This window comes from Euprymna scolopes, chromosome 19 (assembly GCF_053919585.1).
Source record: "Euprymna scolopes isolate OS-2025 chromosome 19, ASM5391958v1, whole genome shotgun sequence".
NCBI classification, from domain to species: Eukaryota; Metazoa; Mollusca; class Cephalopoda; order Sepiida; family Sepiolidae; genus Euprymna; species Euprymna scolopes.
In genome coordinates, this window is record NC_136500.1 from 134,487,718 (window position 1) to 134,513,679 (window position 25,962).

A 25,962-nucleotide genomic window follows, 5' to 3' on the forward strand; every position below is an offset into this window, starting at 1 on the left:
TCTTTAACTTTATTTAGTTAAAAAGATAGGAGGCTTTACTTTTCGAATGACCCTCATATTTGTAGGGGTTTTTTTTTCAAAACATTTTACTTTCTATTATATCGAACTAGTTGACACAAAGATGTTTTTTTATAATGATTATATTAACCCTAACCTAGGGCACATTATCTGAGATATAAAAGACTACATTAAATATAAACAAGGGATATTCAACGTGGGGAGCTGTGCAACAAGATGTTTGTTCACCTTACATTTGAATCCCTGCATGCTGGCACAAGCAGGGAAACAGGGAGCAATTTCCAAAAGCAAGGAAAAAAGCTATTAAAGTGAAGAGATTTATAATACAAAAATTGTACAACATGAAAACAATTTTAAAAAGTTAAAAATGTTTTAGCATTTTATATTAGAACCCAACGCACTACTGTTAATAACCCCGCATTCGAAAAAAGCATCAGGGTATTGAAATATCTTGCGTAACTCCTAAACATATACATGCCTTTAATCTCCCATCACTTGATAATTTTTATTGTGTGATTAAATTTTCATTTTTGTAGATTCTCATTTTGCTCCTATTAACTAAATCTTCATGAGCACCATGAGTTCCACGTAAAGATGATTTGCACTCGAATCCAAAGCGGTCCTGATTGATATGAAACTTTTATCTACATTTTTGATTCCGGTATAAACAAGATTATACGGAATATCGCAAAGAAATTTTTAAATAAGAATCATAAAGCATGTATTTCACTTGTCTTTAATAATGTCTGCATAAATAAATAAATATATATATATATATATATATATATATATATATAAAGTGAAAGTGCCTGTCTGTATGTGTGTTTGTGTACATTTCCCTACACAATAGCTCTTTCAATTTTAAGCCTACAGACTCGAAATTTGACATGCAAGGTATAGAGATTTGGGAAAATCTTTGTAATCCGTGTTCCGCAAGCAATTTGGCTGTTAAGAGGTTGAAGTTCAACGATTATACCCTTTAAGAACTCTCACAAACTCCTTCGCCAATTTTGGGTGTAAATAATAGAAATTTTAGATACATGTTCCTTGGACATGGATCTGATAATAATTACTTGATTGAGCCCAAAACAATAAATCTTAAGGTGTTATAATAGGGGAATTTTTTTTTAAATGACTACGGCTGTCTCTACCAAATTACTCAGACAATTTCTGGTCTAACCATTTTAAATTTTACGTAAAGGATATTCCGAGATAGCGCAAGCTTTTTAATCGGTTTGGGTCGAAAATTTGAGCTACCAATATATAAGTGTGTGCATGTATGTTTGCATGTTTGTCTAAAACTTTCGACAGAGGCCATGGATTTTCACAAGATCAGTATCGTTTTGCAGTTTAACCGTTCAGACGAGAAATACCGAAAAATTGTCTAAAAACATTCATTTCTGCACCCTCAACTGGGCACCTTTCTACATGAAGGCGTCGCTTTCTCCGCCGATATATTCAAAAGTTATCCCCTATTTTCGATTATCTAGCCTTCATTTAAACCTACGTCATTCCGGTTTGGCGGTGGTCGTAACAGCAAAGACGTCACGTTTTCCCCCCGTTCTTCTCCTCCTTCGCGGTACGGGTTGGAGCTTGCCTTCTTACTACCACTTTTTTTGCTCAACATACACCTCCAAACACCCTGGGCAACGCCCGGCGCCCATACTAGTTTACCTATAAAAGTGAAAGTGCGGGTCTGTCTGTCTGTATGTATGTATGCCTGTGTGTATGTATGTGTACATTTCCCTACTGAATAACTCTGTCAATATTCAGTCTACAGACTCGAAATTTGATATACAGGGTAGTGAGATTTGGGAATATCTTAATAAGTCATTTTAGGCCAGAAATTTTGCTGTTAAGGTGATTGTCGCCGAGTCAAAACCAACAGAGAGAAAGAGAGACAGAGAGATAGTATAGAAGAAAGAGAGAAAGAGTATAAGAGAAAGACGTTCAGCAGAGTTGTTAGCCAGTTGAAAGGTCATTCGGTCAGCAGCGTACATTGTGACCACTTTTAGTTCCGGGTGTTAGAGAACAAAGAGATAAAGAGAAGGATAAGAAAAGTATTGGGAAAAAACAGAGAGAGAGAGAGGGGGAAAAAAAGACATTTTTCTAGACGCTCAGCCGAACAGCCGCGCCGGGCGGAGGTGCAAAATTTTCATCGCGACAAAGAAAGAGGGGCAACAATCTGTCAAAGTCGGGAGAGATAATGCCGGGGAAAACCCCATTCCAACAGCGAAAGAAAGAAAATAATGCCGAGGAATACCCCATCCGAACAGCGAAATAAAAGAGATAATGTCGACACTAAAATGACGAGGAAACGGTAAATTTTGACAAATATATATTCGAAGTATGTACTAACGAAGGGATGATTGTTGAAGACATCTATTAAAAACCAGAAACAAAAGAAAAAATTAAGAAAAGTAAAAACTGTAAACCCCCTGTCTCTGTATACCCCTCTCTTATTTACTAAATTGCCATTGTATTGTTTGTAAAGATGTATTTGTTAATCGATATATTTTTCGTCGGCATTTTCAGATAGTAGGTTCCATATCCTCGTAATTTCATCATTAATCTCATCCTCCCCTATATAATAAAAGTAACTTTGTGACGTTACCATTTGTGTCGCGTTTTCGTCCTTTCTCGCAGTATGTTGTGTTCAAACCCTTGTGTCTCTTGTGTTTTATTTTTACCCTTAATACATGTGCGATAAATATTTGTTTTTCGTAAATTTATTTTTATATCCCTTTGCTTGCTTTTATTTAATTTCTCTCAATTAGCAAAACTTTCCACTGTTTTCGACAGGAAGGATAGTGATCTTAAGGCGAAATTGAATGATATTTCCCATTCATATGCAGGTACATCTGCCCTGTTTAGTGAATCCAAATGGCGAAATGAACATTTCCGTGCTATCAAAACACTACGCCAGAATAAATCCCTTACTATCACTAAACCGGTCAAAGGTTCTGGAGTTGTTATACTTGACCACCAGGATTATATCAATAAAATGATGGCAATCCTCAATGACACCTCTAAATTTGTACAGCTAGGTCCGGTAGAGACACATGACTTTACTGTATCTATTGAATCAAGATTCCAAAGACGTCTGGTCAACTGGATGAAGAGTGAAGCTCTTTCTTCCTCCATTCCTTATTTGATCAGACTGACTGGTTCTCTACGGTTTAATTTAAACCCATAAGAATAGGGTTCCTTTAAGACCTATATTATCCATTATAGGTTTCGCCCAACATAAAGTAGGCAAACGGCTTACTAATATTTTAGAATCAGTTTTGAAACAGTATAGTTCCGTTTGCATTAGAGATGTTTTATTTTGCTAAATTTATGCAGAATTAAACTGAGACTGACAAATCCATGTGTTTTTTTTATATTGAAACTATTTTACCTGCGTTCCACTCTCAGAGACTATTGATAATTGACTATTGCCGAAGCATTTTATCGCAGTCAGCTCCCAAGTCCCCCTATTCCTTAGATTATTTGTGTGGAAGTATGGAATTCGCCACCATATAGGTCGAATTCAGTTTTAATAACATTATGCATAGGCAGATAGATGGTTTTTCCATGGGTTCTCCCCTGGGACCGGCTCTGGCAAATAGTGTTGTAGGTTTCCACGAAAAGGGTGTTTTATCTGGCTTTCAAAATCCAGATATTTATTTCCGTTATGTTGACGACACTTTTTTTCTGTTCAACAATGAAACGGAAGCGGATACCTTTTTTTGCATCCCTTAATAATATTCACCCAGTTCTTAAATTTACTATAGAGAATGAAAGTGATTCTTCTCTTCCTTTTCTAGATGTACTGGTCTGTAAAACACCTTCCGTTTTCTTGACTTCCATCTTCCGTAAATCTACGTTCACTGGTCTTTACACACGTTGGGACTCTTTTTGCCCCATCAATAAAAAATATAATCTAACCAATACCCTTATCCATAGAGCTTGTATGATATGCTCAGATTCCAAATTAAATGATGAAGTCACATTTATGACCAAGACTCTTTGCAATACTGGTTTTCCTTTGCAAATTCTGGAATCTACAATTAGAAAAAAAAATCTAATTTCGATAAAATTAAACAGGAATTTGTTGACAAATGCCCTATTTTCCTACGCCTACCTAGGCTAGGTAATATTAGTGATAGATTTACCAAGCAAGTTTCTTCTGTCGTACAACAATGTTACTTTGCATCAAATAACCGTTTTGTTTTTTTCTTGTAAACCCATTCTATCTTCAATTTGTTAATATGTTGCTCCCTCCACCATAACAATTCTATTATTCATTTATTTAAATGTAGCTGCGGTGTGCGATACGTCGGGCGGACGTCTCAAAGATTAGATAATAGGGCAAACAACATGTTCCATCCAAAATTCGAAATGGAAAATACCTACATTCGGACGTTTTGAACAATACCCATGGATCATCTATAGGAGAACACCTTATAAATAATCGTATTTGCGCTTCGAACTTTAGTGTGCACTTTTTCCATCCTTAGCAAGTCGCACTCTCTTTACCATCTCAAAATTCTAGAAACTATATATATTAAGAGTCTGAGACCTTCTCTTTGCAAACAAAAAGTAAACCTCTTAGGACTTAATCTAGTTTCTATTTAATAATTAACCTCCCTTACTTTTTTATACATATATATATGTATATATATATATATATATATATATATATATATATATATATATATATATTCTCCCCCTACTTTTCATCTCTGACTCATTGTTCCCTCCATTTTATTTTTAAAACGTAATGAAGCTCGATTTTATCTCTATTGAGCGAGCCTCGAAACCGGTCAGCTGACGGATTCATTTTTATTTTTAAATTTCACAATGTAAAATAAAGATTATTTTCGAACAGGTTTAAATTTCTTCTTTAGATAGCCATAATGAAATTTTGTATCCCGCAAAAATATTTAAATAACTTAAGACTAGGTACTCACTTGAATTAATCAATGGATTAAATTCATTGTTGAAAATTAGGAATAAAATAAGAACTATCCAGCCAAACCAATCTTTATATATATATATATATATATATATATATATATATATATATATATATATATATATATATATATATATATATATTGCAAACATTTACAAAGTTGAAAATTGGCACGGAAACTTGGATGAAAAAATTAGGGAAATATATATAATACAATAAGAAAAAAAGAAAATAATAAAATTAACCATTAACAAAGTGTTTTGGAGAATATAAAAGTGCGTTTTCTGAGCACTGTAACACACACACACATCTATCTATATATCTATCTATATATTTATAAAAGTGAACGTGTATGTGTGTTTGTCTGTCTGTCTCTGTACAATTCCCTAGGCAATAACTCTATCAATATTTAGTCTACAGACTCAAAATTTTATATGCATGGTACTGAGATTTGGGAAAATCGATGTGATCAGTTTGCGGCCAGAAATGTGGCTGTTAAGGGGTCAAAGTTAAAAAATTGTACCTTTGAAAACTCTACTAATCTCCTCCGGCAATTTTGGGTCTAAACACTTTAAATATTAGATATAGGTTCCTTGGACATGGATCTAACATAAAAACTATGTTTGAGCCAAAAAACATAAATTTAAAGGGGTCATACTAGGTCAAATTTCTAAAAATTTACCGTTTTTGCTTTTTTTTTTTTTTTTTTTTTGTTCAGCATACACCTCCACACCCGGGACACCCCTGGCTGAAATGCTAGCATATCTATAAAAGTAAACGTGTCTGTGTGTGTATCTGTCTGTCTGTGTGTCTGTGTACATTTTCCTTCGAAATAACTCTGTCAATTTTCAGTCTACAGATTCGAAATTTGATATACAGGGTACTGAGATTTGGGAAAATATATGTGATCGGTTTTTGGCCAGAAATTTGTCTTTTAAGGGGTCAAGATTCAACGATTTTCCTTTTGGGAACTTTACCAAACTCCTCCGACAATTTTTGGTCTAAACACTTGGAATTTAAGATATAGATTTTTTGGACATGGATCTAACTTAATAACTCTGTTTGAACCCAAATCAAAAACGTTAAGGGGACAGAATAGGGGTCAAATTAAAAAAAAAATGACTGTTTCTTTTTTTGTTTTATTTGCTCCAAACACTCGGGCAACGAGAAGCTAGTATATATATATATATATATATATATATATATATATATATATATATATATATATATATATATATATATATAAAAGTGAACGTGTATGTGTGTCTGTGTGTATGTGTGTCCGTCTCTTTGTCTGCCTGTGTGCATTTCCCTATGCAATAGCTCTGACAATTTTTAGTCTACAGACTCAAAATTTGATATACAGGGTACTGGGATTTGGGAAAATCTATGTGATCGGTTTTCGGCCAAAAATGTAGCTGTTAAGGGGTCAAATTTCAACGATTTGACTTTTGAGAACCCTACTAATATCCTCCGACAATTTAATGTCTAAACACTTGAAATTTTAGATATAGGTTTCTCGGACATTGATCTAACTTAATGACTTTATTTGAGCCCAAAACAATAAATTTTAAGGGGTCATAATAGGGGTAAAATGTTTTAAAAAATGACCTCTGCGGTCTCTAACAAATTACTCACACAATTTCTGGCCTAAACATTTTAAATTTTTCATAAAGGATATTCAGAGATAGGGCAAGCGTTTTAATCGTTTTGGGTCGAAAATCTTCAGCTACCAATATATAAATGTATGTATGTATGTGTGTATGTATGTATGTTTGCATGTCTACATAAAACTTTTGACCGCGGCGACGGATTTTTACAAAATCAGTATAGTTAAAAACCCGACCTTTTATACGACAAATATCGAAAAACTGGCTAAAAATTTAATATCTTCACCTTCAACTGGGCACTTGTCTATAGGCGGGAGTCGCCTTTTTCGCTGATATATTTTAATGGTATCTTCTCCTTATGATTGTCCAGCATAAATGTTAACATATACAGCTTCAGGTTTGGCGGTCGTCGTAACCGCAAGGATCTCAGTCCCCCCCCCAGTTATTTTCCTCCTTCGCGGTACGGGTTCGAGTCTACCTTCCAACTATCACTGGCTTTTCATTTTTGGTCAACAGACACATACAAACACCCGGGCAACGCCGGGCTGAAAAACGAGTATATCTATAAAAGTGAACGTGTCTCTGTGTCTGTGTGTCTGTCTGTGTGTCTGTGTACATTTCCCTACACAATAACTCTGCCCATTTTTAGTCTACACAGTAATAATTAACGGCAAATTAAATTACGTTTTGGTTCTTTAAACAGATACATTCGATTCAGCTTATATTTTGAGTTTTTGAAAATATTACATGTGCGGGTTTTCCTTTTTGCGGCACTGTGTACACATATATATGCATATACATATATATATAGATTTACCATATTTATACCACATTTATAAAATATCGTACTAGCATATATACGATTTTACGTATAAATCTTCCAGTGTTTACAAGTACTCAATATGTGAGTAGCGTTAATAATTATATATATATATATATATATATATATATATATATATATATATATATATATATATATAATATATATATATATATATATATATATATATACTCAATAATAATAATAACTATACATATATATATACGTTAATAATTATATATATATATATACTCAATATGTGAGTAGTGTTAATAAATAAATATATATATATATATATATATATATATATATATATATATATATATATATATATATATATATATATATATATATATATATATATATATATATGGCATACTCGTGTTGACACACCGGTTCTCGTCGGAACATCGAAGTTAAGCAACGTTGAGTCTGGCTAGTATCAGATGGGTGACCATTTGGGAATTCTAGCCGCTCTAGGTGCTCTCCGCTTATCTCGGCATTTGTTTCCAGTCGTCTTGTTCTTCAATTGCCACTGGTATTTAACAATGTCGTCTCAGGAGAGGTGTGATTGGAGATTGCGCACCACCACAAAAATTTCACGCGCAAGCAACCCTTCGTGGGCATGCATAGTCTGTCCAAGACTGAAGGAGCCTGCTTTATATATATATATATATATATATATATATATATATATATATATATATATATATATATATAACTACTTCATTTACTTACATAAATTTAATATACGAAAGTATAGATTTATGCGTTAACTTTAAGTATTTACTTCAAAATTGCTCAATACGTAGGTAGAGCTAGTTAGTAATTTATAAAATATATATGGCAATTAAGCTACACTGAATATTCTGCGTTTCATCCACTGTAGGGATTCATCAGGCTTATATATATATATATATATATATGATGATTGCAACGTCTTGTAAGACGAGTGCCATTCCTTCAGACACTTAAAGTCCATAAGCCCAAAAATGACTTTCATCACGACAGGAGGGAGTATCTATACACAGATGATGTTACAGAGTCTTACCTTTGTACTTGTGTTTTTGTACTAAGTCTCTCTCTCTCTCGGTTCAAAATGTTGAGATTCAGCAACAAGCAAGATCAAGATAGCCAGCCACAAGTTACACTACCGACCAGTTTAATGCGGGTACTGGTCTCGTACTTTATGTTTTTTTTTTTTTAATTAGAGATTTGCTTCTCCTAGAAAGATTGCCTTCACCATGGCTTACGGGAGCCCTCTCCACCCCAGCACACTCATACATTCAAACACACACGGTGCTAGTTGGCCGTTGACCCCTAAAAAAAAATATATATATATATATATATATAATATAAAACTCGTTACACACTTTTAGAAGACTTTTATTTTTAGCAGAATTTAAAGGTAAATAGGAAAACTTTTAATGTCAGGAAAATGATAAAAATCATTTATATTTAGTTGTGTTTGTGTTGTAAGTCCATTATTTCGCTAAAAATAGCTTTATCAGGGTAATAGGTTTAGTCTTTCGTTTTTTTGTTTTTGTTTTTTTTCTTCATTTTGTTGTTATGAAGAAGGTAATTCCTTGGAGAATTTTCCTGGCGTTTTAAGTTTTCTAATTTATCTTGTATAATTACTTTTTGACTTCATATTCCTGCTCGAAACTGGAGTGAACGCACACGATAAGTAACTGGACAGCACGCCCACTTATATTTTTCTTCTCTAAGGAATTACCTCTTCATCATAACAAAATGAAGAAAAAACAAACAAACAGAACTACGGACTGGAATTATGAGCCGGATAAGGCTATTTTTAGAGAAATCATAGACTCCCCGTGACCCGTTGGGTCAGTATGCTATATTAGCTATGGAATTCATGTATGAGCGTGGCACTTGTGACGTATAGAAAATAGTTTTTTGTTTTTTGACATAACAGACACATTTCTATGAAAGTATATTAAAATCAAAAATCACGGACGGAACACTCAAACATGAAAAAAAAATCCTTCCTGTTCGTGTAAAGTTACCTATTTTTCCGATTAATTGCTCAAAAATCGAAAATTAAACATACTTTTCTTACGAATTGAACGCCAACGAAAGTCACTTAGCAGCAAAAACGCACATGAACCTACAGATGAGAAATATAAGAATGAAAAACCCATATTTGAATCCGTCAACCAAGTTATAGAAACTTAAAATTTAAAAAATATAATTAATAAAACCTGAAGCAAAAAAAAAATAACACCTAAATAAATAAAATAAAACTAATATTGAAATAGATTAGTAAATTTGTCAACAAATTCACCTTCTCACACAACTATTTTGTATCTAGAAATGTAAACAAAAAATTAAAAAAACAAACAAAGTAAGGAAGGGAAAGAGACGGATAGAGAGTAGTAGTAGTAATATTCTTGGGTTTACTGCAATTGTTCTTATGTTTGTCAACGGGTCAAAGTTGTTTAGTTGTAAGAAAATAGCGACAGTATAGTTGTAATAAAGAATAGTTGCAAAACACCCGTACTCTACCCATGTTAAATAATAATTTCGAAATAATAACGGTAATATTTCAGTGCGCAGGTTAAAATCTGCAAAAAAGCGGTTTGTGTTTATTTGTTTACGTTGTTATGGATTAATATCTATGCGCGCATACGCAACCGGGTGTCGTAAACCGGAAAGTGGACTACCTCACTCGTTACAAGGCCATTTGAGTTTTATAATTATATAGATTAGACGGACAACACCAAGAAAAGTAAATAAAAATTATTTTATCATTTTCCTGACATTTAATGATGTATAATTTATCTTTGCCCTGCACTGAAGATTCCCGAAAGAATGAAACACTAGTGTCTGTAGGTATTTAATTATTATAGTAAATAATTATGTTAACCCCTTTAAGAAAGTCGCCTCTTATCGTTGATCACTTTCAGTTGAATTAGACGGTCAACTTAGCTCATATGCATAGATCATCGTATAACGATTAGATCACTCTGACTGAAGTAAAAAGCATTTTTAAAAAAAATGTTTAAATTCACCGTTATTTCATGCGGTTAATAAAGCCAGACATGGCTTGTGTTACCGGGTTCGAATCTATCGACTAGTGTGAATTGTGAAACCCGGCACTGAAGATTTCCGAAGGGATGAAACACTTGTGTCTGTAGGTATTTAATTATTATAGTAAATAATAATGTCAGCCCCTTTAAGAAACTCATTTCTTATCGTTGAGCAGTTTCGGTTGAATTAAGCCGGTCAATTTAGCTCTTATGCATATATCATCGTATAACGATTAGATCATTGTTCTGACGTAACGAACATTTAAAATTAAAATGTTTAAATTCAACGTTATTTCATGCGGTTAATTGTAGCGGATTGGATACGGTCTTTCCTAATCGAGAAGAAATAGCACGTGTTGTCGAGTTCTAATTTTTCGACTAGTGTTACTCGTGGCACCATGCACTGAGGATTAACTAAAAGATGAAACACTAGTGTGTGTAGGTATTTAATTATTATAGTAAAAATACAAATAATTATGACAGCCCCTTTAAGAAACCTGTTTCTTACCGTTGAGCACTTTCAGGTGAATAAAGTCGGTTAATGGTAGCCGAATATACGTTCTTTGCTATGCAAACCACAGATCGCTTGGTTGCTGTGTTTTAATTTATCGTCTGGTGTTAATCGTGACACCCTGCACTGAAGATCCCCGAAAGGATGAAATGCTAGTGTATGTAAGTATTTAATTATTATAGTAAATAATTATATATATATGTGTGTGTGTGTGTGTGTGTGTACGTAAATCTCTCTCTATATATATATATATGTGTATATATATATATATATATATATATATATATATATATATATATATATATATATATATATATATATATATATGTAATAAATGAGCACAGTAACTACATCTAGTAAAATTGCGACAACAATACATAGCACTCCCAAAGGAAGAAAATATTTATAATATGATTATACAATTTAGTAAAACGAGTAAAATAGAAAACGTTTCAAGAATACCAGAAATCAATAAAAAATAAACAAAGAAAACTACAAACAACATGTAATATTAAAAAACGAGAATGTAAAACAAATATTACAAGAACCCTTCCACTAAAAAAAAAAAAAAAAAAAAAAAAAAAAAAAAAAAAAACGCCACCGGTGTAATATCCATAAAACAGAAAATAAAGGAAGAAGCTTACCATCCAATGCCATTTTTCCGAGAGATCCAAATAGCAGTATCGAATTAATTCGTCATTTGGAGACGGTGTGTCCTCAAATAGAATCAATGAAGGAATCGAAAAGAGAACTGAAAATATCCACGCTGACGCAACAAGAATCCGTGCACGTGTTCCTGTAAAGAATCAAAAGAACTGGAATTAGATTTGCTTCCTACCATAAATCAACTCCGCATCCGCTGATTCCATCTGAAATTCAAAACAAAAAAAAAAGACTGTTGTCCATACGCTCAACCCTACATAATCTTGTCAAAAATCTTACAACTACTTGAGAGGAATTCGAATACGAATTTTTGGAACCTACAATTTGTAATTTCTAGATGTTAATATATAAATATCAGTATATATATATATATATATATATATATATATATATATATATATATATATATATATATATATACATATACATATATATATATACATATACAGTCTAGGAAAAAGAGTTCATTTGCCACAAAATTTGCTTTAAGATTTTTAAATTGTCTGAGATCATCATTGACATAGCGTACCCTCATCGTTCAAAACTTAGCAGCCGATATTCAGATACATCTGCCTTACTTTTAATGCTAGGTTTAGTTATGGTGTCTTTTAGATTTAATAAAAACCCTACAAAATTTGCTGACGAAGACACCTTGCTTATTAAAAAACTATATGTAATTATTGTTCATAACTGGATGTTTACCAAAATAAAAAAGCATTGTTTTCCGAAACGATCGTACAGATAATTGATTTTGTTGTTGTCCCTCCTTATGAAACGGATTTTTAATTTGGTTGAAATTTAATTGTTCAAATTTTAAATTGTAAATCACATTACTTAATATTGAATTAGCTCTAGGATATCTACCTATCGAGCTTATTATATATCTAAATTACAACGAGCACTTTCTCTTTCCCGTATTTCAATTAAACTAGTAATTTCACTGTTACATTGAAATACACTCAGCTCTTAAGACTATTGCTCTAATCTCCTTTAAATTTATATATATATATATATATATATATATATATATATATATATTAGTCCTCGCGCGAAAGCGCAGTACACACAAAATGTTTTAAATAATAATAATAATAATAATAATAATAATAATAATAATAATAATAATAATAATAATAATAATAATAGAACAACAATAAAATGTATTTCGCTAGCGAGGACAACTATTGAGCGTAACCAGTTATACAATCTTTTTAAAAGTTTAATCTCTATTTTTCTCGTTATCTAATGAATATTTTAATGGAACGTATAGTAAATATGTTCCTTATTAAATTGTAAAGATTTTCTATTCTGAAAGAAGTTTTAAAAAAATTAATCCAAAAATGTTATTTTAAAGTTTTTTGTAAAAATATTTCAGATGTTCTCATTAATCAGACATGCATGACGAAGAGGGGGTTGCAAAAATGAGTTGTGGTGTGAGGAGAAATACAGTCTGAAATAGAGTTGTAGAGTGTTTTATAAATACATACAAAATCACATTCATTTTTATAAAATCCAAATCAATATATTAATTAAAATATAATCTTTAAAAGATACGATGCAAGTTAGTAAAGCATTTCATCCAAGGCATGAAAATTGTTAAACAAACTGTTTATACTATAGGCTTTAAAAATAAAGGTACACAATTCTATTTGAAATTTATTTAGCTTCAAAGTGTACTTTTTATAAATTTTACAAAGTAAGGTATTAAATTTTTATACCTTACTTTAAATAATTTATTAAAGTACACTTTGAAGATAAATACATTTCAATTTGAATCTTGTACCTTTATTTTTAAAGCCTATAGTAAAAACATTTTGTTTAACAATTTTCATGCCTTGGATGAAATGCTTTTCTAACTTGTATATATATATATATATATATATATATATATATATATATATATATATATATATATATACAAGTTAGAAAGGCATTATTTATATATATATATATATACATATATATATATATATATATATATATATATATATATATATATATATATATATAGCCATCCACATACAGTACTGTTTCGCAGCTCATCAGGCAACTACCTCAAGCCAGGACTGAATCCCGACCGTCTGTACGGCAGTCAAGGCTCCTAACAATTACGCTATTGGCGGCTGCCGAACGAGTACTAAATTTAACGATGTTTTGACATCGTCCGAATTATCTCCGCTCGATTTGTTTACACAAAGAGCGTCGCTTATATGCTAATGGTAATTCGTGTATCACTTCTCAATATGCTTAACTCAAGGTGAGAAGCATTATAGTAATCCACGTACAGTACTGTTTAGCTGTTTCACAGCTATATATATATATATATATATATATATATATATATATATATATATATATATATGAGCAAATAGTTAATAAAATATGTTAAAAAACACTTTGAAATGAGTTAAAAACATATTTACTCTAAAAAGGAAGCACTAGATAAATGGATAGTCCTTAATCCGCGGAGTTTCGAAGAAATACTTTCCTTCTCACCAGAGGGTAGGAATTAGCAAAATGCGGGATCGGATTTTGCATGCAGAAGTATTTGATGAAACAACAAGTAAGTCAAAGATCTTACTTGAAAACAAAATAAGTTATACAGAGGGAATATAGTGAAGAAAAAGGTGATTACACATGAATGGATAGTCTTGTGGAAAATAAAAAAAATCCAAATGTAAATCTTCAAGAAAGTAAAAAGAATGTTTATTTGTACAAGTAAAGTCACAGGAAATCTGATATTTGGAAGAATATGGTCCATAAAAATCCAAAGGCAGGAATCCATAGAATAATTCACAAAAATGTGTACAAGGAATAAAGAAAAGATTTCAATAATATTAATAAAAGAAATATAAGATATGCTTTTCACTCTACTTCCGAGACATAAATATAAATAAGAAAGATCAGGGAAGAGAGAGAGAGAGAGAGAGAGAGAGAGAGAGAGAGAGAGAGGAAAAAAATTATAAAGTTAAATATAAAAATTATATGTATATATATATATATATATATATATATATATATATATAAACACAATAGTATTACAGTTAACTTTACCAAAATAATCCAAGATAGCAAAACTAAAGTATTATTATAAATATTGAAGAGTTAATATTTATTAAGTAATCGCAACCAGGTGTAACAACTGTGAAAATAGGGAATAGAGATTATAATAAGTACAAGTCGGTAATAAAACATGTTAAACACTTGTAAAAAAGAGTTAAAAACATATTATATTACTTGGAAATATTACTTGGAAATATTACTTGGAAATATTACTTGGAAATATTACTTGGAAATATTACTTGGAAATATTACTTGGAAAAATTGTCCAGCCTTGTCAGTCGTTTAAATTCTCTTTTCTGCGCAGATCTTTTCCTTGCTCCCCTTTTGTGAATTATTCCACGGATTTCTGCCTTTTGGATTACTTTGGACCATCTTCCAATCTCGCGATTCCCTTGGATTTTACTTGTGGAAATGGAAACTTAACCAACTTTTTCGGATTTTGCTTTTGTGATTTTATGGTCCTTGGATATATTACGCTTCACGTTTTCTTCACCACATTCCCTCTCCTTTACAATTTGTGACCAAGTAAGATCTATTATTTACGTATAGTTTCATTTAATATATTTTCAAGCAAAATCCGATCCCGCATTTTGCTAAATCCTACCCTCTGATGAGAAGGAAAATATTTCCTCGAAACTTCGCGGATTTAAGACTATCCACTTATTTCCTTTTTAAAATTAAATATGTTTTTCAAAGTGATTTTTACATGTTTTATTAACTACTTGTTCTTATATATATATATATATATATATATATATATATATATATATATATATATATATATATATATATATATATATATATATGATAAAGAGAGTTCATTTTAACCTGAGACGTCTTTAACTTTACTTCGTCATAGTTTGGTAGATAATTTTCTTTTTCTGCTTATATTGCTTATATTGGGTTCGCCATATGCGACGTTTCTAATACGCTTATGGATTACAGTTTTCGATGCTCCTTTAAAGTAATTGAAAATTCCCTGTGAAATAAAATGTTTGCTGCATGGCACTCGATTTCACATCACCTTATATATGCTTGTCAAAAATCATCAAGATTACAGCAATTACAGGGTGGAAAGATAAATGTATTGCTATAAAGAAAACAAGACTGCAGCTTTATCTTAAACCTTTTATTGAAAAAGATCAAGTCTTGTATATATCTTGTCGATGTGGTAGAGGGCAAATGTATTAAATGTAGCCGCCTTTTACCTCAATCACCGCCTCGATACCGGTCCAGAAATGGTAGCATGGCTTTTTTTCACCAATGTTTTAGTGATTTCGACGAATGCTTGGCGGATGGCGGCTATCAGGCTGGCTTTCGTGTTGTCAGAGGTCATGTTGGTGATATTCCTGACGTGTGAGAAAATAGAGTAGTTCAGCGAGTTCAGGTCGGGAATGAGAGGAGCCAGTGAGAGTAAAGTTTAAAAATCATAGCACTCCTTCTGAAGTCACGCTTTTGACTGTTGGACTCTTTGATTCCTATACTCGGGGTTAGGGTTAGGGTTAGGGTTAGGGTTAGGGTCTGCCCGCGGTCACCTGAATGCACCAAGGGGTCACCACATTCTTCAGCACATCCAGATAGATGTCGGTGTTTCCTTTCAAGCTAATTTACAAAGATGTGAGGTGGTATGATGTGACTCTCACTTGTAACCTAAACTGCAAAGGGAAACATTGTTTTGATCACCCTGGGAACATCCTTGCTATACGGGGCAATCCAGCGACGAGGGCGCTTGCAATGATCCTGTTGTCAACACACGTATCGGAAGAGAAATTGAGTTGTAGAGTGGGGCATCTACCGCCCCAGAAGATATCTCACTATTGATGCAATTCTCTATCTATATAAAAGCCAAGTACGTCCAAGGATGGAATAGTGCTGCCATATCTGGGCAGGAGCTGCTAAAAACAGCCTATCCTGCCTTGACAGAGTACAAAATAGACTTCGTTGCTTAGTGGGGGATGCCCTTTTCTCTACCCTGCAACCTTTCTCCAACAGAAGAGACGTTGCGAGCCTATCCTTGTTTTATCGTTATTTCCATGGCAGGTGCTCGTCTGAACTACAATCTCTGGTTCCCCTCGCCAATCTTTCACGAAAAACACCCGTCTAGCTGAATCCACTGTGAAACATTTCCCCCACTCTTTATCTGTGCCTAAATCAAAACGTGGATTACATGAACAAAGATTCTTTCTTAGAACTGCACGCCTGTGGAACTCTGTTCCGTCTGCCTGCTTCCCACCTGACTACAACTTGGATGTGTTCAAGTCTAACGTTGATAAATTCCTAATGAACCGCCCCTTAAGTAAACACTTCATCAAATCCCCACACTAACGTAATGTACTTGCAACAACCCCTATCCCTGAGTGGCTTCCGGGCCTTGATAATTGGTGACCACTGTATAAAAAAAATCTCGGATATCCCTCGTTAAAAATGGCACACATCATAGAGGCTCCTATCGGTCTTGGGATTTGTACACAACTGACGAACACGTTGCAGGTCTGCATGAAAATATGAAAACTGGTTTCATGTCGTCTTTTCTGTGCGGCATTTTTATCATTCCACTTTGTAGATTCTGAAAATTTAAACATTTAAATATTCTTGAAAGTCTATGTCCAGCAATATGCCATGGTGGTCTTGTCTCATAAAACTCGCTGCTAAACACAAAAAATTAAAAACTAATTGTATGATTAATTGTTAATAAAATGAGAAAGACTAATATCGATGGTCTCTAAGCATACGTTGGTTTTGTCTGAATAAGACACTTGACATAGTTAGATTTAGTAACAAGGTTTACTTTCTTATAAAACGAATGCATAAATAATTATGTATATATATATATATATAAGAATTCACATACTTAACTTAAACTGAGTATTGGACGCTTACTTTATTTAATGATATAAAATAATATTAATAATAGAAATAATCTACAAGTTATATGTTAGAATGTATCTCATTACAAGTAATGTAGCGCTTATGTATCGTCTTTCATTTTTAAAAGTTATATATATATATATATATATATATATATATATATATATATACACCTTATTGATATGAGTTAATGTGAGCTTGTTTACATACATTTATTTGCATACATGTGTATTTCCATATAATCCTGTATATTCATATAGATGTATTTCAAACAAAAATATCAACATAATAGATGGCATATGCAATTATTCAGAATGCTATAATATTAAAAAAAAAATAGATTAAATTTTGTACAAGGTCTCACAATAATACAATGTTTGATTATTTGGGCAGAGAAAACAGTATCAATAATCCCCCCCACTCTTTATATGTGCCTAAACCTAAACGTAGATTCCATGAACAAAGCTTCTTTTTTAGAACTGCGCGCCTATGGAATTGTCTTCTGTCTTCTTGCTTTCCAGCTGAGTATGGTTGTTTCAAGTCTAACGTAAACAAGTTTTTTGATGAGCCATTCCGTATTAGTTAACAAATTTACCGAATCTCAATTACTAAGGATTACTATATTGTCCAATTATCTACTGCACACCCTTTTTCACTTATCCTCGAGTGGCCTCTTCCCTTTGAGAAGTGGTGATCCTATGTAAAATAAAATATTCGAACTTATATAATGCTGTATATTATATCGAATGAAATTAATTTCAAATGATATGGTTTTTAGAAAGAGATTTTAAGCGCCTCAGAGTTATCTTACTTTCATTTTCAAAATTCCTTCTTAATTTGTAAATTTTTGTAAATATGGGCTTTCTAACTTTTGGTAATCTATTTAATTTTTCGCAGAGTAAATTAAAAGTGATAAAATTGCGTTTTCCTTGGAAAATCCAATTGATGAAGTTGCTTTCTGTTTTGCTATTTACGAAACAATTTAATCTTTTCCGTTGAACACGTTAGAGGAATCGTGATCTTCAAAAACGAAATGTAATCGACGTAAAGAAATGTTTGAAGGAGAACTGGCCTTGGAATATTTCTAATACAATGCATTTACTATAGATCGCCTCGTAATATGTATTGATTTAGATTAGATAGACGTTTGCAAAAAATATTTCTAGGAGTTTACAAAATTTCGTGCGAGATTTCTGATTTTTTTTTAGATGAGGATGTGTTATCTGTATTTGGATTTATCGGACTACTGTTCTCATCTCCAGTATGATTTTCTCAACCTTTCGGTCGATGTAACCTTCGACCTTCTTCAGGTTTATCTTATCAATCTCGGGAATTTGGACGCAATTTCTAGCTGAACCCTTTATTTGCTTCACGGGAGTAGCATGCCCTTGTTCCGTCAGCCATGACCAGGTTGAGGTCCTAAGTAATTCGCAATTGTTTTCTTTTTATATTTATTTCTCGGTCGCCTACACTGAGGATAGAACTTTAAACACTTTGGAAGATATCAGTTTTTACATTTGATTTTTCAAAGTACTCTAACCAGTGTTCCACTGGTCCTTGCGGATATTTCTATGAAGAATTTTAGGAGCCTCAACCCTATTTTTATTTCCAGTTGTAAATATCACTATTACTAATTATTACTATATACAATTTATATTACAATATATAATATATGCAAGTATATATAAGTAATTATTAGGGCTAGAACAACAGAATACTCTTTTCATTGTTTTGACTCTCGAGTGTGTATACGTTGATATCTTATATGCTTCCATATAGACTGATGTAGTTCTCGCTTCATTTACTGTGTCTAACTGTGTCGGATATATACTCGAGGATCAAAACAATGATAAGAATATTCAGTTGGCCAGTAGTAAGTAAAACATGAATATATATATATATATATATATATATATATATATATATATATATATATATATATATATATATATATATATATATATATAGGACATTTATTACTGTGAGTCCAGAATGAGTTTACAAATTGTTTCAGCTAGAGGAAAATCCTCAAAGAAGAAAAATCCAACTAGCATCGTCAGAATTACTGCTCTGACTACACATTGAGCACTCTAGTCCGGTTTTTTCACCACTGGTAAATATATATATATATATATATATAGAGAGAGAGAGAGAGAGAGAGAGAGAGAAAGAGAGAGACGTTTTATATAGTAAAATCAGTTATAAATTGTGATATTTAAAACTAGAAATAAAAAATAGTTTTACTACTCCTGAAATTCTTCCTAGAAGTGTCCACAAAGAATTTTTACGCAGTGATCAGAGTTCTGTGAAAAATCAATTGTAAAACGTGATATTCTTCTGAAGGTTTAAAGTTCAAACCTCGGTGTGGGGCCACCGAAAAGTAAAATTGCGAATTACTTATAACTTTTATCCAGTTATGGCTTACGGAACAAGAGCACGCTACCCCTGTGAAATACATAAACTGTTCGGCTTGAAATTCCGTTCGAAGTTCCGAGTTCAACAGAAACATTCTCCTGTTAAACAAAATACACTTTAAGAAGGTCGGAGGTTACATCGATCAAAAAGTTAAAGAAGATATTGTGATGTGAATATAAATAATTTTTTACATTTTATTTTTAAAACAATATACGAGGGAGGTGCAATAAGTAATGCCCCTGGCCCACTTTCAGTTGTCTGATCTCGCACGTCCAATGATATATATTTCTATGGGTTATGTGGCAAATAACAGCTCTGAACTGGTTTCTGTTTTACAGGTGTTTGAACTGAGTCAGGTGTGAAATAGAGCCTGTTGAAATGACGCACACCACATCGTGAATTCAACCATGGCTGGAAGTCTGTGGAAACAGCTCCCAGACCTGGTCGCTCCCCTTCTGCCTTTGATGAGGCATCTCTCCTTAAGTTAAGGCTTCCATTTTGGAAGATCGGCGTATTACTATTCGCCAAATAGCGGAAGATATCAAGATTAGTACCGGGTCTGCGGAAGGTATTCATGACCATTTGCATATGCATAACGTGTCTGCCAGATGGATTCCCAGGTTGCTAACACTATTCCAGCAGCGAGAACCCGTCGATTGCTCGAGGATGAATTTGGAGATATGCCAAGAAAGTGAGTCAAAGTTTTTCAAAAGACTGATTATAAAGTATGAAACCTGGGCACATCACTATGATCCAGTGTCCAAAGCGCAGCCAATGCGGTGGAAGCACTTGGGATCCCCAACTCCAAAGAAGGCAAGGGTGCAGCCCTCCGCTGGCAAGGTTATGCTCACAGTCTTCTGGGACCAGGACGGAGTTGTAATGAGAGACTTCCTGGCAAAGGGTACCGCAATTAGAGGAACCTATTATGCTTCACTTTTGAGAAAATTAAGGGAAGCTATCAAAGTCAAGAGGCGGGGCAAGTTCAGCAAAAGTACCCTCCTCCTACAGGACAACGCTCCGGTCCACAACTCACATGTCGCCAGAAGCACGAGGGTGTGGTTATGAAATCCTGCCCCATACTCCCTACCCTCATGACCTTGCACCCTCTGACTTTCACCTCTTCCCTGCCATGAAATTATTTTTGAAAGGAAAGTGTTTCACAGATGATGTAGCCTTGATTTCATAAGTCACGTCGTGGTTGGAGGACCAACCTGGGGTTTTCTACAAAAACGGTCTTCAGAGCTGCATCAAATGGGAGAAATGCATAACTCTGGGTGGTTCTTATGTAGAGAAAGACTAATAACTGTGCCAAGTTTCGTTGCTCTACTGCTATGTGAAATGGGTCATGGGCATTATTTATTGCACGCCCCTCGTATGTGAATATATTTTAGAATTTGTTCATCAAAATACGAACTAAACTTTCAAAAGTATTTAAACGTGTAATATCATTAGTTTTGTATTTTGCCAAATTTCAAATTAAACATATATTCTTAAAATCGCGAATAGGTTGGTTGGTTGTTTTTGTTTTACAGCATATAAGCCGTTTTTATTTTTTTTTAATGCCGAATCCAAAGATTTTGAAGAAAAAAAAATTATAGCATATATTTGTTGTTTTCAAGTCGGTTTCTATTTAACCCATAGTTGACACTCGAACATATACTACCACTCTTGGTCAGAGTGGACCTGGGAGCAATGACAATTAAAGTGTTGCTCCACACTCCCCAAGTCTCGCAAGCTGGGATCTCACCACTGTATACAGTTTAAGGTCAGTCGAATAGGTAGAAAATATTGCACAAATGGATTTATATATAATTCCCTTCCTATTTTGCCTGTGATTACAATTCTTCTGATACATTGTCTCTAGAGTTATATGTTGCCTGTCCTGAATTACGATTGCCTTTAGTTCCTAGGACAGCTGTGGTATTTTCTTGCGCGATATTGATGCATGGGCTACTGCGCATTGTGGCGCTTGACACAGTACACTTCACTTTCCTCAAGCCTATGGCTACCTGACCATAAGACTCTCCCGCTTTACGAAATTCGACCATTTGTTCATGCTCGCGGGGGCGAACATTGCGATAAGTCCGACGCTTTCGAGCATTGAGTGTTGGCCCTGAGCGAGGTTCCGACGCAGCGGCTGAATTATCACGCGCGGACTCTCAAACAACAGGCTAATTAATTTGACTCGTAGGAAGTTGGGTTAGGGTTAGGGTTAGGATTAGGGTTATGTTAAACATTTTAAACTTATGTGCATAATAGTTTGTTTCTATTTGAAATTTTTAGAGTAAATGTTAAATAAACAAATACACAATTTTACACGTTCATATTACGCAATATTACACGTGTGAATACTTTAGAAACTTGGGTCCGTATTCCGATGAAATATTTGGAACAGACCATATGCAAATCATTTTTTAAGACAAAAGTAAAATAGTTATTTATATTCGCAGCGAATTGTCTTTATTTTTTCGTGAGAATAATTTTGAAATATTTTACATGTAATTTCGCAATATCGTACGAACAGTGCTACACTATCGTACATAGGTGTTGAAATATCGTACGAATAATTCGGCAATACCGTACGAATAATTCTCCAATACGGTACGAAAGGTTCAGCAATACCTTTCCAATAGTTGTTCAATATTATAAAAGTTTTACAATAAAGTGTAAATAATTGTGTAAACATCTTTTCTTTAGTTGATGGTTTAATTAATGAGAAGATAATTTTGCAGTATCGCACCAATAGTTTTGCGATATCGTATAAATAATTTCGCCATATCGGAGGAATGTTTTGCAGTACAGTACGACAGATTTTCAGAATAGTATTTTGCAGTTACGTTCAAAAGTTTTGCAATATTGTACGATAATTTTGAAAACATCTATACTTTAGTTTATGGTTCAATTAATGAACAAATACTTTTGCAACATCGTACGAATATTTTTGCAGCCATATATATATATATATATATGCATATATATATATATATATATATATATATATTAATATATATATATATACATATATATTTTACCATATCCACATCTTACAAAGAATATCGCCACTTGGGCGTAAAGAGATACTATTTGGGATAATGTCTATCATTCAACCACGGTAAAAAGAATTAAATGATCATAATTATGATATAATACAATTATTAATTTTAATGTAAATTATAAAATTATTAATTCAATCTACTAACTAACTAACTAATGAATTAATTTTATTCAAACAATTTTCACTACATAAATATATGCAAATGGGGGGAAATAAGTTCAATAAAGCGACTGACACCCTTTCTAACTCAACAATAAACAACAACATATGCAAATAATAAATAAAAATATTTATCAATATTCAAATTTTATTTTTAGCTGCAATATTTTAAGTCTAAAAAATTCTTATATTTTACTTTACTAGAGCATCTTGTTCTTTACTTTTCCAGGTTGAATTTCTTGTCCTTTACTTTTCCAGGTTTAATAAAATCTTAAGAATATTACTTTTCATGCGCGCATTTTTCCATATAATAATATATTAACAAAATATTTGTTTATGCTACATTTAAATTCCCGCGTATCAGTACAGCTAGGGAATCAGGTAGCAGGAAGGGGATTCCAAAGTCTAGATCTTGTGTTTTGAGGATTGCTGTATTAATATATAGATAATTATTTTTAATTGACTATAAGCTGGGTGCAAAAGGTTAAGGGCGACTAATTTTTTTATTGATTTATTTCAATTTACCTATTCAAATGAATAGAAAAGAGAAAACAACAACAATCGATCCTGATGATAATCAGATGCACCGATAAAAAGCGATTGAGAAGAATATGACGGAACGATAATTTTTGGGCGCCATTTTATATAACATAGCTGCTTAAATTAAAAAGACCGATCGCAAATCGAAAAGATATCCAGAATGATAGGGAAAAAGAATACCTCTGTCGTGTTCAATCAAACGTGCTTCAATAATGTCCTGATGCCAATATATATATATATATATATATATATATATATATATATATATATATATATATATATATTACATGGAAGCCACTAGGTGTAACGGTTATTGCGTGTACAGTAATCAATGGGATAATATATATATATATATATATATCTATATATCTATATATATATATATATATATATATATATATATATATATATATGGAAGTTAAAAAAATAATATACTTAATTCTTTAGGAGGAGACATATCGGGATAATGCCCATCACAGCAAATTGCTGGAAAGCTTGTTTGGAGTATCAATAAAAATTATAAAAAAACAACAATGTAAAATGTATCCTTATGCATGTAGATTTAGTTCTTTATTTAAAAAAGATGAACACATCAGGGATGTAGGATAGTTAATACATTTTTACTACTGTATCGCTAGACATCGCATCCCTAATATATGACCTATCATATCCTACTACTGTTACGCCTAACTATATAAGGTTGGTACTAAAACAATCTAATTTTCTCACATATGTTACTTTTATATATGATTTCTGAATTGCATCATTGATATATATATATATAAATATATATATATATATATATATATATATCCATGTTATATAACATTTTGAAGCGTTTTTTCGTTCTATCGAATCGAGTTATTTGGTATCGTTCTCAAACTTTTTATCTATTTTTGCAGGCTTCCAACAGAATGGACAACATAAAAATTTGAACTATTTTCTTGATCCGGTTCAAACAAGGTAAAACATCTACCAGGACAGCGTGTGGCACCAATGCTGTGTTTGGCCCAGGATCCACTACATAACGTATGGCACCACGGCGGTTCAGTAAATAACACACAAAAAAAAAAACACGAAATAAATATTAAAATCCGCACGGAGCAAACCATGATCTCAAGAATACAACCCTCTGTAAATACGGTATATTTCGGCGTACAGATCGACCATCAGATGAGACAAGGTGCAAAATTAGAACACATTTTAATCAATTAACCACATATCTATCGTATAAAACGACTGCTAAATCACGAGACAATGTTGGTTTAGCCTAGGCTAGAAATTGATATATATATATATATATATATATATATATATATATATATATATATATATGTGGGTGTTTGTATATATATATATATATATATATATATATATATATATATACCACATATTAAGGCGTATAAGTCGACCGTTAGATAAGACGATTACAAAATTACAAAATTAAAACAAAGTTTAATCAATTAATCATTAATCTATTGTATAATACGACTACTAAATCACGAAACAATGTTGGTTTAGCCTAGGCTAGAAATTTATATATATATATATATACATATATATATATATATATATATATATATATGTATATGCCGTATAATTCGGCGTATAAGTCGACCGTTAGATAAGACGAAATACAAAATTGGAGCAAATATGAATAAATTGGTAATTTATCGGTAGTATAATACGACTGCTAAATCACGAAACTCTGAGATTGCAACACCCATTGAAATATTGGGTTTTAATTTTTTTTTTTTTAACTTTAAGGGTCATCGTATGTGCCGAAATATATAGTAATAAATATAAAATTTATAAACAAAGCAATGAAACGCTACATCACATCATAAGTGACTGCAACAACTTAGCACAACCATGTTGAGAAGATTCTACATTAAGAAGTAGGATAATGTCTCCAATATAAATATCTGCACAAATTGTCCTTTCGCGATTCGGATTTATTATCGGAAAATAGAAATCCGACTATTGTTGATAACGAAGATTTGAACAGCTTAATTTTAACCGATCCTCGCAAAACCACACGGGAAGTTGTTAGTGAATTCGAGATCGACCACTCCAAAATTATTCGCCATTTAAACCAAATAGGGAAGTTGAAAAATTGACATGTGTGCCGCATGATTTGAACGATAATAAAAAATCATCGTTTTGAGGTGTCTTCTACGCTACTTCTACGTAAAAAAAACGATCCATTTCTAGAGCGGACTGTAACGTG

The 25,962-nt window shown here is 32.5% G+C and overlaps 1 protein-coding gene across 2 annotated transcripts in view; it reads right to left on the reverse strand.

The window, feature by feature from the left end:
• The window catches only part of LOC145239991 (cardioacceleratory peptide receptor-like), a 949,161-nt gene that overhangs the window by 122,515 nt on the left and 800,684 nt on the right, over positions 1 to 25,962 (reverse strand). For both annotated transcript variants that reach the window (XM_080103573.1, XM_080103574.1), the window contains exon 7: positions 11,614 to 11,765. In XM_080103573.1, the coding sequence (XP_079959699.1) occupies positions 11,614 to 11,765 (152 nt within the window). The remainder of the gene's footprint in view (positions 1 to 11,613; positions 11,766 to 25,962) is intronic.